We start from the raw sequence: 20,586 nt of genomic DNA, 5'->3' as shown, positions 1-20,586 counted from the left end.
CCTCCATGGTAAAGATTCTAAGTGAGCTATAGTCTTTCTGTTTTCCTGTATTGAATCTGTATGGATGACTCAGAATAAAGAGATTCTCTTGCCATTTAAGTCATAATCCCTTTCCATGGCTAATGAAGCTATGGAACTTGGCTGTAGACTGCTTGACCTAGCTTCTGCCATCGTGAGGGACTGGCTATTTCCTGAACATGTCATGTGTGTTCACATTTCTCTGTCCTTGCATGCTGACTCCTCTGCCATGAAATCCTTCCCGCCCCTTCTATCAAATACCTACTCAGCCTTCAGAACCCCTTTTATCAACGTTTTTTTTTTTGTTTTTTTTTTTGTTTGTTTTTTTTTTATTTTGGGGACAGAGAGAGACAGAGCATGAACGGGGGAGGGGCAGAGAGAGAGGGAGACACAGAATCGGAAACAGGCTCCAGGCTCTGAGCCATCAGCCCAGAGCCTGACGCGGGGCTCGAACTCACAGACCGCGAGATCGTGACCTGGCTGAAGTCGGACGCTTAACCAACTGCGCCACCCAGGCGCCCCCAGAACCCCTTTTAGTGTCACATGTTCTGTGTCTCGTTCCCTCATTCCAAGAACAGGAGCACAGCTGCTTTCCTGTTCCCTCACGTTACTTTGCACATCCCAGGACCTATACACCTGTGTGTTTTCCCACTGAATTTTGTCTGTTGTTTCTGGATCAGAGCTGGGTTGTAGAAAATTTCAGTCTAGTAAGGCATTCAGTGTCTCATTCATCACTTCCTCCCCAGTCTTAAGCCTAGTAGCTAGCACTTGGTACCTAAAACTACCTAAATAAATTAGAAGAAAAAGAAAGAAGGAGAAATAAATGGCTGAATGGTGAGCATCTGGCCACCCCACAAGGAGTAACAATTTTCTCTCTCTCTCTCAAAAAAAAAAAAAAACCCTCTATATTCCAAAAGTCATATTTTATCTATTCTTGAAATGCCTAAAAAGGGATTCTAAGGATTTTAATTATTGAGAGTATTTTTTATATTTTTATTGAAATATCTTATAAATAAGATTATAATGTTCCATTTAGTGCCTCACTTATCATTTGAATGTAAATTGTACCAAAAAGGAAAAAATGCCAAATTTACATTTTCTCATACGTTTGAGACAAAGTTGGTTAATACTCAATCCCAGCTCATGCTCACTGGATAGAAAGCCTGCTTATTATGTGGTCTCATGTTTAGAATACAGTCCTGGGAATTGGGTCCTTAGCTATGAGCCATAGAGATGCCAAAAAATGCTCTGCATTATCTTGGTGAAATCCTCATACCCTCCCTGCCTAATTTCACCCCCTTGAGGTTTGCTTCACTTTCTAGTTGGAATATCTTAATTCGCATTTGTAAAGTGCTATATCATGCTTAAATGGAAACATCGTGTATGTATAAAATCTTCTTAAATAGTAGTTTAACAAATTTGAATCTCTTTGTGAGTGAACTATTTTTTTAACATCTTATGATTTACGATAAATGGGTGACAAGAAAGGCTTGCCTGTGAATTGATGGCATAGTAAAAAATGGAGAAATAATGTTTTTCTGCAGCTTCTTTATTCAGGGAACACAATTCCTGAAATATTGTGCAGTGTAGAGTTTCTAATCTCTTTGGAACTTGTCTTCAAACTTGAAATACTCACCTGGGATCACCCTTGTGTATGTGTTTAGTATGTGCAGAATGATAGTACAGAGTGTTTTCCAGAAACTTAGATAAGGATAGGAAATATGTATAAGCACATTAGGCACTGTTACAAATAGATAATAAGGTAGGAATGGCAATTTATACAAATCAACAAGAAAAAGAGGCACGATCATGATTTAAAATGGAGAAAAGGGGCGCTTGGGTGGCTCAGGTGGTTAAGCGTCCGACTCTTTCCATGGTCTTGCAGTTTCATGAGTTAGAGCCCCGCATCAGGCTCTGTGCTGACCCTGTAGAACCTGCTTGGGATTCCCTCTCCCTCTCTCTCTTTCTGCCCCTCCCCTGCTCGTGCTGGCTCTGTCTCTTTCAACAATAAATAAACTTTAAAAGTATTTTAAAAATAATAAAATGGAAGAAAAAATCCTGAGCTGGATTTCATTATTATTAAAAACTGCTTTGGGGAACATAGGTGGCTCAGTCGTTAAGTGTCTCTTTTTTTTTTCCTTGTTGTTTCAAATTTTTATTTAAATTTCAGTTAACATGCAGTGAAATATTGGTTTCAGGAGTAGAATTCAGTGATTCATCACTTACATACAACACCCAGTGCTCATCATGCTCATCATAAGTGACCTCCTAATACCCATCATCCATCTAGCCCATCCCCCACCCCCTCCCTCCATCAACCTTAAGTTTGTTCACTGTCATTAAGAGTCTTTTATGGTTGTGTTTTGGTGTCGTATCTAAAAATTAATTGCCAAATCCAAGGTCACCAAGATTTTCTTCTATGTTATCTTCCAGAAGTTTTATAGTTGCATGTTTTACATTTAGATCTGTGATCCGTTTGAGTTATTCTTGTGAAAGTGTAAAGCCAGAGGCTGATTTCATTTGTTTGCATGTGGATGTCCAGTTGTTTTAGCTATCTTGTCTCCATTAAATTGTTTTGCTTTAAAATACTAATACTAATAAATAATAAATAATAAAGTGGAGAAAAAATATGAACCAGCAGTCTACCAAATGAGGATATTCAAATGTCTAAACACAAATGACAAAAGGAAGAGAGAGATGAAGGAAAATTGACTATCATTAGTAATGTGTATTGATGCAAAACATGCCTTTTCACCCAGCCAGCTTAGAAAACATTATAAAAAGAGAGAGAAAAATCTCACGTTGGTAACAGGTACTTCCCAAGACATGCCAAGGAACTATGAATTAGGACTTTCTTTTTCTGAAAGACATTTGGTCCTATGAATCAAAAGAAGCTACAGAATTCATGTCTTTGCTCCATAAATTCTACATTGAGGAAACGACTTGAGGAAATAATAATTGATGTACAGAAATATTAATATACTTTGGTTCATAAGATTATGAACCAGTGAAGTTTGGGTACCTTCTAATAAGGGATACATTGCGTAATGGCTTATCCATACAATCAAATTCTGTGTAGCCAATAAAAAATGATAACACGGAAGAATATTTAATAGCCTAGAAACTGTTTGCAGTGTAGTTTTAAAGTGAGGAAAGCAGGTTAAAAAAGTATCACGCGTACTCTCTCGCTTTATAAATCTCTTTTCTCTCTCTCTTTTTCTGTCTCGCCCCCTGTGCTTTCTTCTCCTCCCCCATTTGTATCTTTGTGTGTATCTATGTTTGCATAGAAACAAAGATTGGGAAAGCAGATATCAAAACATTAGTGATAATTATCTCTGCCTAATGATGATTGAGTGAATTTCTTTTCTTTCTCCTAAGTATGTTTTAGGGGCATTTTTCAAAATTTACTGTAATGCATACATGTTAATTCTTGCTCATATTTGAAAAAAAATTACTAAGTTTTAAAAAAAGATGAATAATAATAAAAAAACCCAACATGTTCATACCATTGGCACATGCATATTTAGCACACACTAGACACCTGCCAAGTAGGTTAAAAACCTGTGCTCCTATTATCTTTGTCTTTATCCTTTTCTTCTGAATTGAAGGAATTAGGTCCAGGACCAGCTGTTTGTGAATCGAAGAGAGACCAGGTTTGAGGGGCTCCCCAGTAGCAAGACTGAGCTGCAACTTGATAGTTAAAAGTGTGGCCTTTAGAGGAAAAGAACATGATCGGTGGGGATACTAATGAAGAACCTGTTAGTCTTGTCAGCTGTTCCACAGAGGCTGAAGCAAGTAGAGAGTGTCTAAGAACTGGGAGGTAGTCACTCACTATTTCACGGGTGAGCTTTCGCTTAGTGATCAATATATTTGGGTAAGGTTTCCAGAAAAACATAAATTTGCTTTAAGACAGGTTTAACTTGGGAAATTCGTTCCTAATTTAATAAATATATGTCATTGGGAGAATTATTTAGACTGAAGGTGGAAGAGAGGTTTCTATTATATTAGCAAGAGCCTGTCTGACAGTGGAAGGCTGAGGGTGGGTTAAGAAAAATGGTCTGACTTCAGAAAACGATTTCATGTTCAGCAGAGAGCTCGGCACACTTCAGTAGTTCTAGAAAGCATTATTATATCATAGCAAAATGAATTAATTGAGATATATTTTCATGACCCCGAGTTTCAGAGAAAGGTAAGTAAAGGATATGTGGTGTAATTCTGTTAAAGAATGTGTGGGTCTACCCACGTGTTTGAAGATTTTTTTTTTTTCTCGTTAAATGTAGTAACTGTTTTTTTTTTTCTTTTGTTTGTTTTTAATTTGCTTGGTTACCTACTTTTGGAATAATGTTTTGAGGGTTTCAGATAAATCTTTGTCCCACTAGGTTGACTTGTAATTTATTGCCCAAACAATACATTTTTGGGTGTCAATAATAATATTTATGATGATACAACATGACTAAACCAGGACTGTCTAGGACGAAATCTGTCCAGGACATATGTTCACTCTCCCTGGGATCCATTCAGAGAAAGCCAAACTGGCTGTGAACTGTCATATGGTCAAAGCAGCTCTGAAATCAAGATCAGCCAACTTTGTAAATGGTAGTGTCTTTATAGGTGTATTCAACTCATCACATATCTGAATCCCAGTCTAAAAGTACTTTGGTACAGTCACAAAAGAGAATTGCACCGTTATAATTGGATCGTATGGTAGCACCTTGATTAAAGAATCAGTCTAATTGTTAAGCGTGGTAACTTCTGAGCAATTGTGATGACAAGACTCGTAAATGATGTTGGCACAGACCCGTAAAAGATCATGTGGTTTGCAGAGGTTCTATGATGGCAAGATTTGTGTTCTTTTTGAACACTTTTTTAGAGCCCTTTTGTTCCTTTTGAATTGGGGTGCTGAGAAATACAACTGAAGTCAAGAGAGTTGACTTTGTGGTTATTTTCTTAAAGTGTAGATTCCCTGTTGGTAGTATCTTGGAGCAGATGAGTGTTTTACAGAGTTGGCATAGTATCAGTAGGAATTGAGTTATGCAGCAGGATGCATATAAAATAAAAAAAAAACATAAAATAAAAATTTTGGATGGTTTTACACGGGCCTGCACCATGATAAAAATTGAAATTTCTGTATGTGTCTGAGACACATTTACCATTCATCCATTCACCCTCAGACACAAATGGTCTTGTGTTGATTTTGTTAGTCCGAGGTTACCTAAAAGTCACTTGTTTTTTTAAGACCCGAGACAACAGTAAGTATCTTGGTTTCAATTGCTAGGTTATATTGTAATTGGTATTGGTGCTTTTGTTGTTGACATAAAGAGACAACTATTTTGCTCCTAAGAAACTCATTTTTTAAAAAGTATCATATCCTTAATTAAATGATGAGACTGTAATACCTAGATATGGGCTCCCTTAATAAAGACTTAGTTATGCACACTCTAATGGACATTTAACAGATTTATCCTTCTGTAATTTAATCTGGATAATTTATACACCCTAAAAAATCCACAGCCTGGAATTCTGTGACCTTGGGTCTCTTGATGTCTCTGTGACTAACAATAAAATTCATTTGGTCTTCAATAAATATTCACCTTGAAGTGATACCAGATTAGGAATGTACTGCGTTCAAAAAGTTTAAGGTAGCTGAAACCCAATGAAAAATCTGACAACTTCAAATTATCTGTATGTCAAATATGCTCTGATCACAAGAAGACCTTAGTATTCATATTGAATATAACAATAATTACAAACTTTGAATCATATTCTCCTTTTAATTTTAAGTGACAAATTGTGCAGAAAATAGTTGTCACCATGTATCTCCAAAATGGCTGCCACCAATTCTTGCCACTCTTTCCTCTGTATAAGTATTCTTCCTCCCTGAAGAGGTGGAGTTATTCCCCACCCTGCCTTTACATCTCACCCAGAATTGGTGACTTGTTTATCCAATAGAACGTGGCAAAATGGATGTGCTGGGACTTCTGAAGCCAGGTCATAAGAAGCATTGCACCTTCCACATGAGTCTCTTGAATTACTTGCTTTTGGGATACTCACACTTTGAGGAAGCTGGTCACCAATTAAGAAATCCAAGAATGATGAAAATTCAATGCTTTGTGAAGTTCAGACAAGATGGAGAGAATGCCCTTCCATGTAGAAAGAGAGAGATGCTAAGGCCAATTACACGAGTGAAGAAGCCATCTTGGAAGTAGAACCACTGGTTCCAGACTCACCGTTGACATCATGTGGCTTTGAAACCAACTATCTCGCTGAGCTCTTCCCGAATTCCTGACCCACAAAACCATGAGCAAAATAAATAGTTGTCTGAAGCCACAGTTTTGAGGTACTTTGTTATACAGCAGTAAATAAGTGGAACAGAGACCCTTTTCTCTTTAATATAGTGTACCCGTTCTGCTATTTATGAGTATGCATTTTCAAGTGGAATTAACCTGAGATATAGAAGGGCCTAGAAAATGCAGTCTTGGGGGGAAAAACCACATCATCTTAGAACACTGCACTGCTATACCACCTGCTCTGAAGGAAAGGAAGAAAGTAGGGAGGAAAAGCAGCAGATCGTGTAATTACCCCCAGGGCCATGTCGATTAAGCATATTCACCATTTTCTCCCTCTAAAAAACAACTCGAAATGATCAGTGTCTGTCGTTAAATAATTGAAGACCTAAGGAAAAAAGATTTACATGAAGCAGATCTCTGTGTTAACAGGAGGCACTTCTTCCTGGATGTTCCCTTTCCGCCCCATCTTCCTGGGAGCTCTGCAGTGATGCTGCAGGGGAGATTCTCACTTCACTAATCTGCAAATCCTGTTTGAGAGAAACCCCTGGTGGTCTCCACAGTCTTCTCAGGAAAGCTTTAATAGCCAAACGCATTAGCAGGGTCTCGTGTGGCTGAGACCTCATTAATCTTCCCCGATCCACCCTGGTATATTTGCCCATTTACCATGAAGCATTAATAGAAGTAAGTAAAACTGAAACATGCTTGTCAGGATGATGGTACGGTAAAGCAAGGGATGAAGAATGTGGGCACATTCTGTTCACTCGTTTTTAGGATAGATTCATTTGTATGGGCTCTTCTTTTCATTCTCTTGACTTTCAACTTGACATTTATTCAAGCTCTAAAATCAGATGCACAACTTAGAGATTTAACCAAAAATGGTGTGTCCCTCACCTAAATCAATGTTAAAATATACCGATAGCTTCTCTTTCTTGCTCTCTCTTCCTCCCCACCTCTTCTCCTTTTATCGTTTCTGGTGGAATAAAGAGATTTCTTATCATTAAATGAACATCATTTCTTGTAAAGTTTCCCAGGAGCAAAGAAGATGAATGTCCGTTTCTCCCAGCATCGCTCCTCTGTCTGATAGCAGCTAACATTTTAAAATGATGTAACCTTTTGACATTTATAGATCTTTGGGGATTTAAGAGAGAAGTTACTCTGGGACTTGTAATGACCATGGAAGTGTGTTCTGATTGAGTTTGAGTGGAGGCTATGGGATAATGCTGGAATTTTGAAGGAAGCTCAAATATTCTCAAGGTATTTAATCAGTCTCCATAGTGGCTGCAATACTAAAAATATCTCTCAAATTTGTCCATCATTCTCTTCCTTTAAAATCTTATTTTATAAATGTTTTTATTTATTTTTGAGACAGAGAGAGATGAAGCATGAGCAGGGGAGGGGCAGAGAGAGAGGGAGACACAGAATCTGAAGCAGGCTCCAGGCTCTGAGCTGTCAGTACAGAGCCTGATGCGGGGCTCAAACTCACGGAGTGTGAGATCATGACCTGAGCTGAAGTCGGACGCTTTAACTGACTGATCCACCCAGGTACCCCTAAAATCTTATTTTTTAAGAACCAGATGATACAGTGCTAACTGTTCGTGAATATTCCATATTCCCTCCTTTCCCCTTTGTATGACAATAGCTATTTCTCTGGCAAAATGACTTTATTTTTTAGGTGCCAATGAGTCATATGATCTCTTTATCATAAAATCAGTTACACTGTTAACAATTTTTATTGGCTTTAGCATAAATTGCCTCGAGAATCTACTTGTGAGGGAAATGTTTGTTTCCCCACCTGTGCTATGATTAAGTCAGACCTTGTTTGCTCATTTCTGTCATTTTTTTCTAACCTATACTTGTGATAAAGCATAAAACCAGTCTTCCGGAGGAGTGATGCTAGAAGGGTGAGAAAAGAAGGCCAGGGTCATTATGAAAAATCTGAGTGTGAAGCAGGTCTGGGTATTTTGATTTCATAGATTTGTATTTACAGCCAAAACATTACCTTTATTTCTTCAGGAATATCTCATCAGTCATTTTGTTATTGAGAGTCTCCATTACCTAACTCCTAATTGCTTATTGCCAACCCCCTTTCCTCATCTAGGCAATATTTTTGTGAGATACTTAAAATATAGTGTCTCTCTCTCTCTCTCTCTCTCTCTCTCTCTCTCCTTCCTTCCCCCCTTCCTTCCTCTCTCCTCCTCCCCTCTCTTGAACTCAACTCCCACATTTTTATAAAACATACAGTACTAAATGTGCCATTCTTTGTGAAGTACTAATATTAACATTAGCATAAAACTTAGCATTGCTTTCACACAGATGAACTTAATCTACACATAAACCCTTGCAGCATATGCCATAGACAGCTTTACCACTGACTAGCTGTGTGACCTTGAACTAATCACCTCATTTCTCTAAGCCTCATTTCCTCATGTGCCAAATGGACATAGTATCTACCTGAAGTATTTTTAAACAATTTAAGGAAGTAATATTTTAATGGCTTAGTAGAGTGTCTTGTACACAACAGATAGTAAGTGTAAACTTTTTTTATATAGTGTTACTACTCTCAACAAGAGAACAGGCTCATAAAAGATTAAGTGAGCTATGAGCTTTTCAGAGTGGCATAACTGATACATAGCAGAGATGAAACTCAAATCCATCTTTGGAGTCAGACCCCTTGTTATTTCCTGTGATTATAATTTATGTTTATAGTTTGTTTTTCGTTCTTCTCGTGACATGAATGACCTTCACAACATGTACTCTCTTTCTTTGTTTTTTTTCTGAGAAAGTACACACATTCACAGCAACATTGACTGGGGTCAGGTTTAGGACTTGATCATGACTTTTCACATGGAAAACAGATCTGTGGTTCACGATCCCTATGCTCAGCCCTGGAGATCAACCTGTCCGTGTACATGAACATACGTTTCCTTTGTAGGACGATTAGTTTCATCCACGGTAATGGAAGCAGATTCTTGCCATGAAATGGTGTTTTTTAGTTTGATATTCTCTCAGTTGAGTCAAAGGAGAGAATTATGTTCAGTAGTTCCAAGAGAAATAAGAATTCAATCGTAGGCTTTTTTTCTTGAATTGTCTTCCAAGGAGTGTAACCTATACATTGTCATTCCCAGTGAACATCATTAATTTCTTGTGTACTCTACATGGTTGGGCAAAAGGAGCACAGTTTATTGTTACATAATAATTAAGAACTGGAGTTTTCTGACAAGGCTAGTAATAGATGTATGAAGGACTGGAATTATAATATTCTATATACTTCTTGAAAATACTTTTTGCCCCTAAAAAGTCAAAGCCTTTGGGTCCGCATTAAGAACAATAAAATTGAGGGGTGCCTGTGTGGCTTAGCAGGTCAAGTGTCTGTTACTTGATTTCTGCACCAGTCATGACCTGGTGATTCTCGGGATTGAGCCCCCATGACAGGCTCTGTGCCGACAGAACAGAGCCTGCTTGGGATTCTCTCCCTTCCTCTCCCTCTGTCCATCCCCTGCATGTGCATGCTCTTTCTCTCTCCACCCCTGCTCTCTCAACATAAACAAACTTAAAATAAAAGTAAAGTCACAGAATAAACTGTTTAGAATAGAATGCCACCGTTTCCCTGCAATTTCATTGAATCAACTTTCAGGTCAGGAGTAAACGGTCTGTTGCCCAAATGTTCTCTTGGCCTCTTAGTATTTAATGACCGTACTTTGTGTTAATGAACATGGATTGTGCGTTAGAGGAGCTTCACTGAGCTTGGGACGGGGGCCGGTGGGTAGGAGTCGATTGTATACTGAGTCCACCTTTCTACAGATTCTATCAGCGTATACTTATTTGAACTTTTTTTTTTTCTATTTAATCACTTCCCTCTCCTTTTCTTGCTGTTGTTTGTACTTCAGTGACTTCCTTTTCATGGGTCACTCTAGGATCCTGTATAGCTTTCCCTAACGCTGTCCTCCAAACGGCAGCCACTTGGTAAGCGCTTACTGTTGTCACTCTCCACTCATCTGGTAAGGATAAATGCTCAACTCGCCTTGGGAAAAGGCAGCTTTTCCACCTATATTGATAGCACATCATTTACCTGCTCCGATTCAATTTTACCTAATTTGTTTTTAATATTGAAGCCAGAGGTTTGCAAATAGCCTCTTATAGTGTTTATAGGCAGATTCTTGTTTCAATACAGTGGTTAGGTAACTGGAGTGCCCAATCACTACTATCAGTATTTTTTTTGTCATTGTCATTATCATTATGGAAAGTATTTGTTTTGCACCTGTGATACAGGTGTCTAAATCTCAGTTAAGCCTTAAGCAAAGCAAAAGAGATATCCCCAGTATATTACCTCTTCATTATTAGAGTCCATGAACGACAAGGAGTAGACAAATGAGCAAACAAATAGTGAACAACACCTAAAATAAATACTTTGTGCTTTAGGACCAGAGGAATGGTAAGAACAGGTGTATTCCTGGAGGTGGTGAAATTGCCCCTTATTAACTACCACTTTGTCTAAATGGGTAAATGATGGAATTCCAAGAACAACACATCTAGGAGAATGTGGAAAACTAAATAGTAGGGGGATGTCCTCAGTAGGCACCTGGAAGAATCAGAAGGCTGCCAGGCAGACTTTTGTAGAATTACATCATGTAGCCATATGTTGAGTCTGAAGCAAGTCAAAGAGAATAAAGATGTATTTAATTTCTGATGACACTGAGTTGTCAGAAGGACTAATACCAAAAAAAGAGAGAAGTGACATATTTTAAATCTATAAATTGTATTTCGTGTTCATTTGTCACCTCTAGGAAAAGCAAATAAAGTTTCTTCCTTCTCCCAAAGTGGATGATGAATGATTGCTTAGGGTTGGGTGGCGGGAGCCTGTGTCACTGTTATTGACTTTCTATGGAAAACAATTCATCTACAGATGCAGTCAGCGTGGTGTGTGTGCACACCCAGCAAGGCATACGTAAACTGGTTCTAATCATTCACGGGCTGATCTGAACAGAGAATAATTACTCTCCTGTTAAAGACAGGCTCTTCCCCTTGTCTCTACCGTCCTTACCTCCAAGTACAAGAGCAAGGATTTGTTTGAGAGGACTCAGACTCATAATGTCACTGGGGTCCATGGACTGCATTCAGCCAAAGTCAGGTATGAAAAGAACCTACTCATTTACACACTCATTTATTCATTCATTTGTTTATTTACAAAGATCTATGGACCTACTATGGACCAAGCTTTATGCCAGCCAAACAAGGTCCTCTCTGGTTAGAGAACTGACTTGAGGAACTGTACAAAGTTTAGATTCATGCCTTTTACAAAGTCCTCCTAAAATTCCCTCATTATGATCCTATTCTAGAATGCAGAGGATTAAACATTAAAAGCCAAAAGGGGCCAGAGAGCCAGCATAAACCAGCAAAACCAGGGATCATTGAACATATTTAAGAAATATAATCTGTTGAGGCACCTGGGTGGCTCAATCAGTTGAGCATCCAACTCTTGATTCCATCTCAGGTCATGATCTCATGGTTCATGTTTGATCAGGTCATGATCTCATGGTTCATGGGTTTGAGCCCCACATCAGGCTCTGCCTGCACTGACTGAGTGGAGCCTAAGTGTGATTCTCTGTCTCCCTCTCTCTCTGCCCCTCCTCTACTCATATGTACAGGCATGTACTCTCTCTCCCTCTCAAAATAAATAAACTTAAAAAAAGAAGTGCAATCTGTTATTTTTTGAGGAGTATTAAGTAACTTGAAGGTATTATTTTGATAATATTTCCTAGGAGAACACCTTTTTGAGAAGATAGAACTTTATTTATAAATGCCATCATTTATGTCTAAAGATTGGATCACATTTATTTTTACATTGTTTCTTTTTCTCAAATAGGTTAAACATTTTTCTATTTAGATGTTGCTTAAATTCATTATTTACTTCTTAACTTATTTACTTGTAATAACCTTCAAAAGGATACCATAAACCTCAACCCATTTGAATAAATTACTAAAAAAATTTGAATTTAATGACTGAAATAATAGGATTCTATGTATTCAGTTAACAGTGAATTGTCAAGTACTTATCGCTACTCAACCACTACACTGATTGTAACCTAATTATGTTGAAGGCTATGATTAAGTAATTGAAATATTTTATACACAATGGTACATACTCGTGTGTGGATATGCATTTGTGTGTTTCTGGTTCAGTTAGAAATGAACATAGGCCATTATATTAAGTGGGAAAACCCACTACATCCATGATATTATATATAGATGCGAATAAAGAAGTAGAGGGAAGCACACACATGGTTTGACTTGTTCAAGGAATAGGGTCATGAGCAATTTATTTTTCTTTTATTTTAAATTCTTCTGCAGCCTTACAAAGTTGTTTGTGCAATAAAAATGGCTAAATAAAAATGGGTCCAGATTGACCTGTTTGTTTTGCCTGAATTTGAGCAGAGATTTGAGAGAGGAACCACTGGAAGGTTTGTGTCATACAGATACACCTATAAATCTTACAGGGGAGAATTTCCTGACATCTTCCATCATTTCCAAAATGTCAGATTTTCAGATAGGGTTTCAGGTGAGGACTGGAGAGAGAAGCTGAGATTTGGGTCTATATACTTTTAGCATTCGGAATAAAAAACCAAGGGGGTCAGGAGTTTTGTTTATTTAATAATTAAGTATCCTTGCGTTTGAAAATGCTTGTGTTATTCTATCTCCCCTCAGCCAGTATTATCTGGAATATCTCATATGGTCTCATGACTTACACCATTAGTGAGTCTCAAAAATATTTTAGATGACACATGAAAATCAGCTTGATTTGAGGATATTCTGTAGGCCTACTGTTTTTATTTTGATGAAACAGTCTGCCAGGGGAAGCAGGTGGTGCAGTCTGCTCTCATGGGAAGAAAGGAAAACATATTTTGGTTGACAGGGAAATAGAAAGTCAGAGGAGGAAAAAAAAAATCACCTTGCCTGAGACAATGGCCGCTCTACAGAATCGATCCTCTTCATACTATCATGGAAATTACTTTCTGGCGGTAGAGCCGAAAGGTTGTTATGTATTATTGTCGACTGTGGTTGGAGACACAAAGCAGTGCGATCATTTGATGACTTGTTTGTTATTTGGAAAATGACAGCTTTTATGTGCCAATAAATGTGAAATCACCTGCAAGTATTCTTGTGAATTTAGGAACCATCTGAATGTCCTTTCTTAGTGCATAAGGTAGAGTTTAATGAAGCCACGTGACTTGTACTTAGTCGATTATCTGGCAGTTCTGTCTCCGCCATCCGATGAGGGAACCCTGTCCACTTGGTGAGTGCAAGACAGAGAGGCCCGTGTAACTTTGTCAGAATTTCTGGTTGGTGGACAGCAGCTTCCCCGGAACATGGAAGGAGGCAATTAGTCTCCAGTTTTAGGTGTGCTTTTCATCTTGTGCAGAGTGTGGCTGACGGCCACAGCATCCCGCTTACTCCACCACATCCCTTTTTCTCCTTCAACAAGGGTGGGTTGAAGGAATAGCAAGGAGCTTTAAATTCATCCTGGGTTACAGAAACACAATCCAGGCTGAGTGTGTCTGGCGTGCGGTGGTCATGTGCCATTGGCAGTGACAGGACACCACTTGCAAAGATGACGCTGGCTATTCTGAGGTTTTAATATGATTGCCTCCGCACACTTGAGAAAGCCCCATGTGTTTGATCTTTTATGACATGACCCTATTTTTTTTTCCTTTTCTTTCCTCTCTCTTCTTTTCCTGGAACTGCTGCTTCCTCAGCTGGCAGTCTTTAAACCCTGGGCGGCAGTGATTTCTCTTCATACGACCACACATTAAGCATATCTTTCATGCTTCTCTGAACCAAACTCAGAAAGTGCCAATTAATAAGTTGATGGGGGGGGCGCCTGGGTGGCGCAGTCGGTTAAGCGTCCGACTTCAGCCAGGTCACGATCTCACGGTCTGTGAGTTCGAGCCCCGCGTCAGGCTCTGGGCTGATGGCTCAGAGCCTGGAGCCTGTTTCCGATTCTGTGTCTCCCTCTCTCTCTGTCCCTCCCCCGTTCATGCTCTGTCTCTCTCTGTCCCAAAAAATAAAATAAACGTTGAAAAAAAAAAAAAAAAAAAAAAAAAAAAAAAAAAAAATTAATAAGTTGATGGGGAACAAGTTAATGGGTGGCATTAAGGCCACCTGTCTGGAGGCATTAGGTGTGCACATTGACTGAGTGAAAGGAGACCTGCAGAGAGTCGGGAATGAGGTACTTTATCACACATTCCTAGAGGCATAAAATGAGAGAATAAAAGTCCGTTTTCAGGGCAGCCCCTCCATCTTGTTGCTCTTGTGGATTGTTCACACTGCTCTGGCCAAGGTCAACCATCCTCACGAGAAAGGACAAAGCATCTGAAGCTGTGAGTGTTTACACATGTAAAGCATATTTCTTGGTCAGTAGGCTAAAGATTGAGAAGAACATCCGATACTTTTCCATGGCACTTCCATTCATATCTGCTCCAACTATTCTGGGCATCTTTCTATTGGACGTGACTGGTCTGAAAACTCTATTCATTCATTCATTCGTTCATGTATACATTCATTCATTTATCCATTTATTTATTCATCCATTCATTTGGAAAGTACTCACTGAGTTTCTAAAATATGCGGGGCCTTACTCTAGCTGCTGGGAGTATGCTTGTGGGGGAGAAAAAGAGAGGAATATCACAGATCCCTGTTCTCATTGAGTTGATGTACTAGTAGGGAGTATGTAGATGAGAAGCAAAATAAATCAGCAAATTATAAAATAGGTTTAAAGGTGATAAAATCTGGCCTTTATACAATTTCCAGAGGGGGATTTAGAAAGCTCAGCCTTTGAGTCAAGACTCAGAAAATCAGATTAAACGTAGGAGGACACAGAATATTGTTGGTGTGAATAAGAGGGCTTATGATTAGAGGAAAAAAGGAATGGGCCCCATCCTCTTTCTCTTTCTTTCCACCTTAACCATAGCAGACTATGACAAGTCTTGAATGGAAAGTAGACAAGGCCCAGTAGGAAAGAGGGCTGAGGTTAGGGGAACAGTAGGGCATATTTCAGATTAAGGACATAACCTTGAGAAAATACAAGGAGACCCATAGAAGACAATAAAATGCACTTCATTCTTTCCTCTCCCTTTCAGCTTGTCTGCCTCTTTGATTTTTTAGTGAAAACAGTTTCATGGCATTGGTCCAGGAGAACAAAGCGACAGAGCCAATGTCCTTGTTTAGCCAAGCATTCTTTAGTCCTTCCTGCTGTCTTACCGAACTGTTAGCTTCTTTCTTTAGTTTTTGTAAGTTTGGAAACTTAACGTTTTGTTGTCTTCTTTCCCCAACAATTCTCGGCTGCAGATCATGTTACTCACAGACCCGGAGATTGAGAGCAGCTTACTGATCAGCTCAGATGAAGGGGCCACCTATCAGAAGTACCGGCTGAACTTTTACATTCAGAGCTTGCTTTTCCACCCCAAGCAAGAGGACTGGATTCTGGCATACAGCCAAGACCAAAAGGTGAGCATAATTACCTCATTCGAGACAACAGTGCCTGGTTTTCCAGGGAATGGACCACGAGTTGATTGTCTCTACCTTTCTTCTCGGCAGTGACTTTTGTTCTGTGCAGTAGCCTGAACTCTGAACCAGGGGGTTGGGAGCAGCAAGGAGGATTTCAAGGTGCTTGCTTGAGCTGTGTAAATATCTGAAATAACATACAAGGGAAGAGCCTGACACTAAGGAAGACATGGTGGAGAAGCAGTTATTAATAGATGCCATGGGCCATCAGGGGCTCCTACCCCCCCATGGAATTTGAGACAGTGTTTTGTGCATGTGGAGATGTGAGCATTTTTCTGGATTAAGGGCCCAGAGCTATTTTTCAGAGCCTTCTTGGGAAGGAAAACTCTAAAAAGGTGAAGAACACTAGTGATTTGCTAAAACAGTGAGAGACATGGCCAGAGGAGCAGTGATAATGTTCATAGAGGACATTATTCAGAACCAAGTCATTTCACGCTGACAAGACAACTCTGTCTTCTCTTGGTGGTTGTGCTGAAGGAGAGGTCTACTTTTTAAGAACATTGACTGAGGTTGTGCTAGTGTGTGTGTGTGTGTGTGTGTGTGTGTGTGTGAGAGAGAGAGAGAGAGAGAGAGAGATGTGTATATATTTTATGGGATATATACTATATACTACACATACACTATAAAATATCTCTAGTCCCTGCTTTTTTTTTTTCTCTCTGGTTATTTTATTTTATTTTATTTTTTTTAATATATGAAATTTACTGTCAAATTGGTTTCCATACAACACCCAGTGCTCATCCCAAAAGGTGCCCTCCTCAATACCCATCACCCACCCTGCCCTCCCTCCCACCCCCCATCAACCCTCAGTTTGTTCTCAGTTTTTAACAGTCTCTTATGCTTTGGCTCTCTCCCACTCTAGCCTCTTTTTTTTTTTTTTTTCCCTTCCCCTCCCCCATGGGTTTCTGTTACGTTTCTCAGGATCCACATAAGAGTGAAAGCATATGGTATCTGTCTTTCTCTGTATGGCTTATTTCACTTAGCATCACACTCTCCAGTTCCATCCACGTTGCTACAAAAGGCCATATTTCATTTTTTCTCATTGCCACGTAGTATTCCATTGTGTATATAAACCACAATTTCTTTATCCATTCATCAGTTGATGGACATTTAGGCTCTTTCCATAATTTGGCTATTGTTGAGAGTGCTGCTATAAACATTGGGGTACAAGTGCCCCTATGCATCAGTACTCCTGTATCCCTTGGATAAATTCCTAGCAGTGCTATTGCTGGGTCATAGGGTAGGTCTATTTTTAATTTTCTGAGAAACCTCCACACTGCTTTCCAGAGCGGCTGCACCAATTTGCATTCCCACCAACAGTGCAAGAGGGTTCCTGTTTCTCCACATCCTCTCCAGCATCTATAGTCTCCTGATTTCTTCATTTTGGCCACTCTGACTAGTCCCTGCTTTTAAGAAGCTTAAATTTTCAGGTAGAATATAAGGTGAGCAACAGCAGATACAATTAAAGAAACAAAGGATTTACAGGCAAATATGAGACTCTAGCTATAAAAGCCAATGAGAAAATAGGTGAAATATTGCAATGCTCTTTGTGAAGTGAATGATTCAGTGAAGTTATTCTGCAAAATCTTTTTATGGGAATCTTGTGCTAGAAATTACATATATTTAAAGAGATACCGAACTTCTGTGAGTGAGGAGGTTATTCTAGGGTTTGTTTTTTTTTTTCTGTCGAGCAGATGTAGATGTGCGGGGTTCTTCCTGAAGGCAGGGGAAGGGTAGACGCAACCTTCCAAGATCTCTACTGACTCGGGCATTTTGGAGGTGGCAAATTAAAATTCTTAGGATTGGAGTTTTATTCTGCCAAAGAAAATGCACATTGAGCCTAAAAATAGAAAAGATTTACAATTAGTATCTTCTTTTCCTCTTGAGCAGCCTGGCTACCCTTTCAGCAGAATGTAAAATTTCATTCCTGGAGTCAGGCCACAGTGCATCTGGTCCAAGATGGTGCAGTTACCAGAGGCGAGGCTGAGCAGCTCGGGACACAGAGTATTAGTCATTTAATCCACTGGGTTGACTGTATTTTATTTGACTGTTGGTTAATTTTCCCCCTGATGCCAGAGGCACAGTGAGGACCAGATTTACCTGGCTAAGTAGAAACTCTACAGTTGTGCTGGAAGAGATGCCCACACATGTAACCCTTCATGTTCCAGCACTTCAAACAGGGCCTCCCACAGCCACTGTGGCCGAGTGAACAACCCTGGAGGAGTGTGGACATCTGAGTTGTGGCCCCAACTCAGCCACAGTACTTGGTGAATGGTACTTGGTGTTGGTCTTTGCCTTAACACGTGTTTACACAAATAAGTATGCTTGCAGGTGCACTTCCAATGAGATGGACAAAAATACATTAGACTCCTCCAGCTCTGTTGTAGATGCTCCTCATGGTGCAGTGTTGGTCTAAATCAGTTTATCAAGGAGTGTTCAGTCCATGCGGGGAGAGAAGATAAATGTACATGAGTTCACTAATAGCCTAAGAGAAACCAAAAAGGCAGTACCCTCATTCACACATAACAGATACCCAGTTGAAGTAGCCGGATGGATTATATGAAATTGGCAGCCCAAAGTTCAGGAGATAGAGATCGTATGAAATGATTTCACCTTGACCTTAAATAATATATGTCATATTTCTGTTTGAAGGACCACACTGTACACAAGAGGAATGTCCTAAGCAATAATATAAAGTTAGAAAAACAGTGTTCACAGGGTTGAGAATGCGTCCATTTGACTGAAACTGAAATTTAGTAAAGTTAATTCTGTATATATTTTTGGAATCTGATCTTGACTGCTTTTTGCTGTTTTGACTGCCTGACTTCTAGGCAAAATAAGTTTTGCTTTCATAATTAGGACCCTTTTGAAAAATTTGGCCAGTGTGATGATGTCTTCAGAGGTATACACTACGAAGGTTATTCTGGTAGCAAAGTTAGGATGAACTGGGATAATATGAGGTCAAAAGCAAGAAGACCGGTTAGGATTATATGGCAGTAGTCCTGGTCTGGACCAAAAATACCTTCTGTGACCATGGACCAAATGAATTCTATCACTTTAGAGCTGGAAGGAGCCTTAACAGTCTTTGCTGGTATGTAGCTAACAAACCAAAACTATGAGAAGTTAATGAATTTCCCCCAAAGAGAAAAAACACTCATTGGTATCACATGTCAAAGTTCAGTGAATGGAATAAAGGCTTATATGAAATTTGGTAGCATTCTCATTCTTGATTATGACATCTAGAGATTAGCAGATAGGCAGAAAGACACCAACCTTACTGCTGAGCTCTCTGTTTTTCCTAGAGAGAGTGAAGGAGAAATCATCCTAGAAAAAAAAAAAAAATTGTAGATAGCCTTCTAAGATGAGTAGGGGATAGAGTACTCCATATCTTAGGGCTTAAATCACAGAATGAGGAGTGGGGCATTTGCTGGGAGGCAAGTGGGCTGCAGCCATAAGATGAGCCGTTGGCCAATGAGGTTGGCTGGAAGTCAAGTGGAAAGGGTATGTGGCCACTTGGGTGGGTCAGTGATATGAAAATAATAGCTGGCAAACACCCATGAATCATGGAGCTTTTAACACTGATGAGATGCTGCACTGAGCACCAAGGAGAGCCCTGTGCTGGTGTCGGCAGGCCAATGACTATATTTGCCCAGGAAAAGGGAACATTTCTTCTTTCATGTAAGGATTGCTCATCAGTTTTTCTGTGACAACTGCTATTGCTGCTGCGGCAGAACTCCCCGTGAAGATCTTAGTCTCATTGCTGGTCCTCGCGCCGCTGGATGCTTTTCTACGCCAGCCTATGGTGAACAGAATCCTCAAGTAAAAGGTGCCGTCCCTTTGAAAGAATCTTCTTCAGGTGGCCACTCCTTGAGAACTCACCCGTGAACAGAGTCCTCCTCTCCCCCCTCCTCCTGGTCTCCTGCCCCCATTGTCTTCTCAGACGTGCCCTCCCTCTTTTGAAAACATACTCTCCCTCTTTTGCCACCCTTGTTTTCCCCTTACTTCCCTGCCGTTGCCTTTTCTCTCCTTCAGTGCAGGAGACTTTTAAGGCTCTGAGGACGGAGTCTGGAGCCCTGGCTTGCAGGACAGAGCCCATATGGGCTGTGGTGTTCTGCTCTGCCTGCATTTCATCTTGTGTGCCTCAGTACCCAGAGGAGGCTTTTTGATGTGCGCATTTTAAAGGACCCAAAGTGTTTTGTTGAGCCTGTTGTCCTTTCTGGCCCAAGAGAGAGTTTTACTGGCCACCAATTCCATAGGAAATCAGATTTGTTTTCTTAAAAATAGCTTTTCATCATGGACAAATGTGTATGGACAAAGGCCCTCAGAATTCATAAAATCAGGCCTTCTGATGTTTCAGTCTTTTTTTTTTTTCTGAGAGAAATCTGACTATGATATTCAATGTCTAGATGGTTGCCAAGAGGTGAAAGCTTTCTTGATTTTCCCTTTAAGGTCCTGAAGTACCCTGGCTACTTAGGGAGCCCTGTCCGGGACCTAATGCAGTATAGACAAAGGAGTTAGCCTCCTTGGCTTCTAATGGGTCTTTGTGAAGGTGTGCCTTTGGAAAGCCCTGAAATCTCCAGAAATGTAAATATAATAGATACTATGGAAATTTTGTCAAATGGACAGAGGGATACTGGTCCCATAAGGTCACACTACTAAGAATTCTTACAAAATAGCAGTCAGTCACAATGGACACAACAAAGAATGCATAGCATTTAGTACA

The 20,586-nt window shown here is 39.7% G+C and overlaps 1 protein-coding gene across 5 annotated transcripts in view; it reads left to right on the top strand.

Annotated features, from left to right (window-relative positions):
* The window catches only part of SORCS1 (sortilin related VPS10 domain containing receptor 1), a 548,833-nt gene that overhangs the window by 301,954 nt on the left and 226,293 nt on the right, over positions 1 to 20,586 (top strand). For all 5 annotated transcript variants that reach the window (XM_058697716.1, XM_058697713.1, XM_058697717.1 and 2 more), the window contains exon 4: positions 15,648 to 15,806. In XM_058697716.1, the coding sequence (XP_058553699.1) occupies positions 15,648 to 15,806 (159 nt within the window). The remainder of the gene's footprint in view (positions 1 to 15,647; positions 15,807 to 20,586) is intronic.

This window comes from Neofelis nebulosa, chromosome 13, assembly GCF_028018385.1.
Source record: "Neofelis nebulosa isolate mNeoNeb1 chromosome 13, mNeoNeb1.pri, whole genome shotgun sequence".
In the NCBI taxonomy this organism is placed as follows: Eukaryota; Metazoa; Chordata; class Mammalia; order Carnivora; family Felidae; genus Neofelis; species Neofelis nebulosa.
This window is presented reverse-complemented; position numbering and strand designations above follow the sequence as displayed.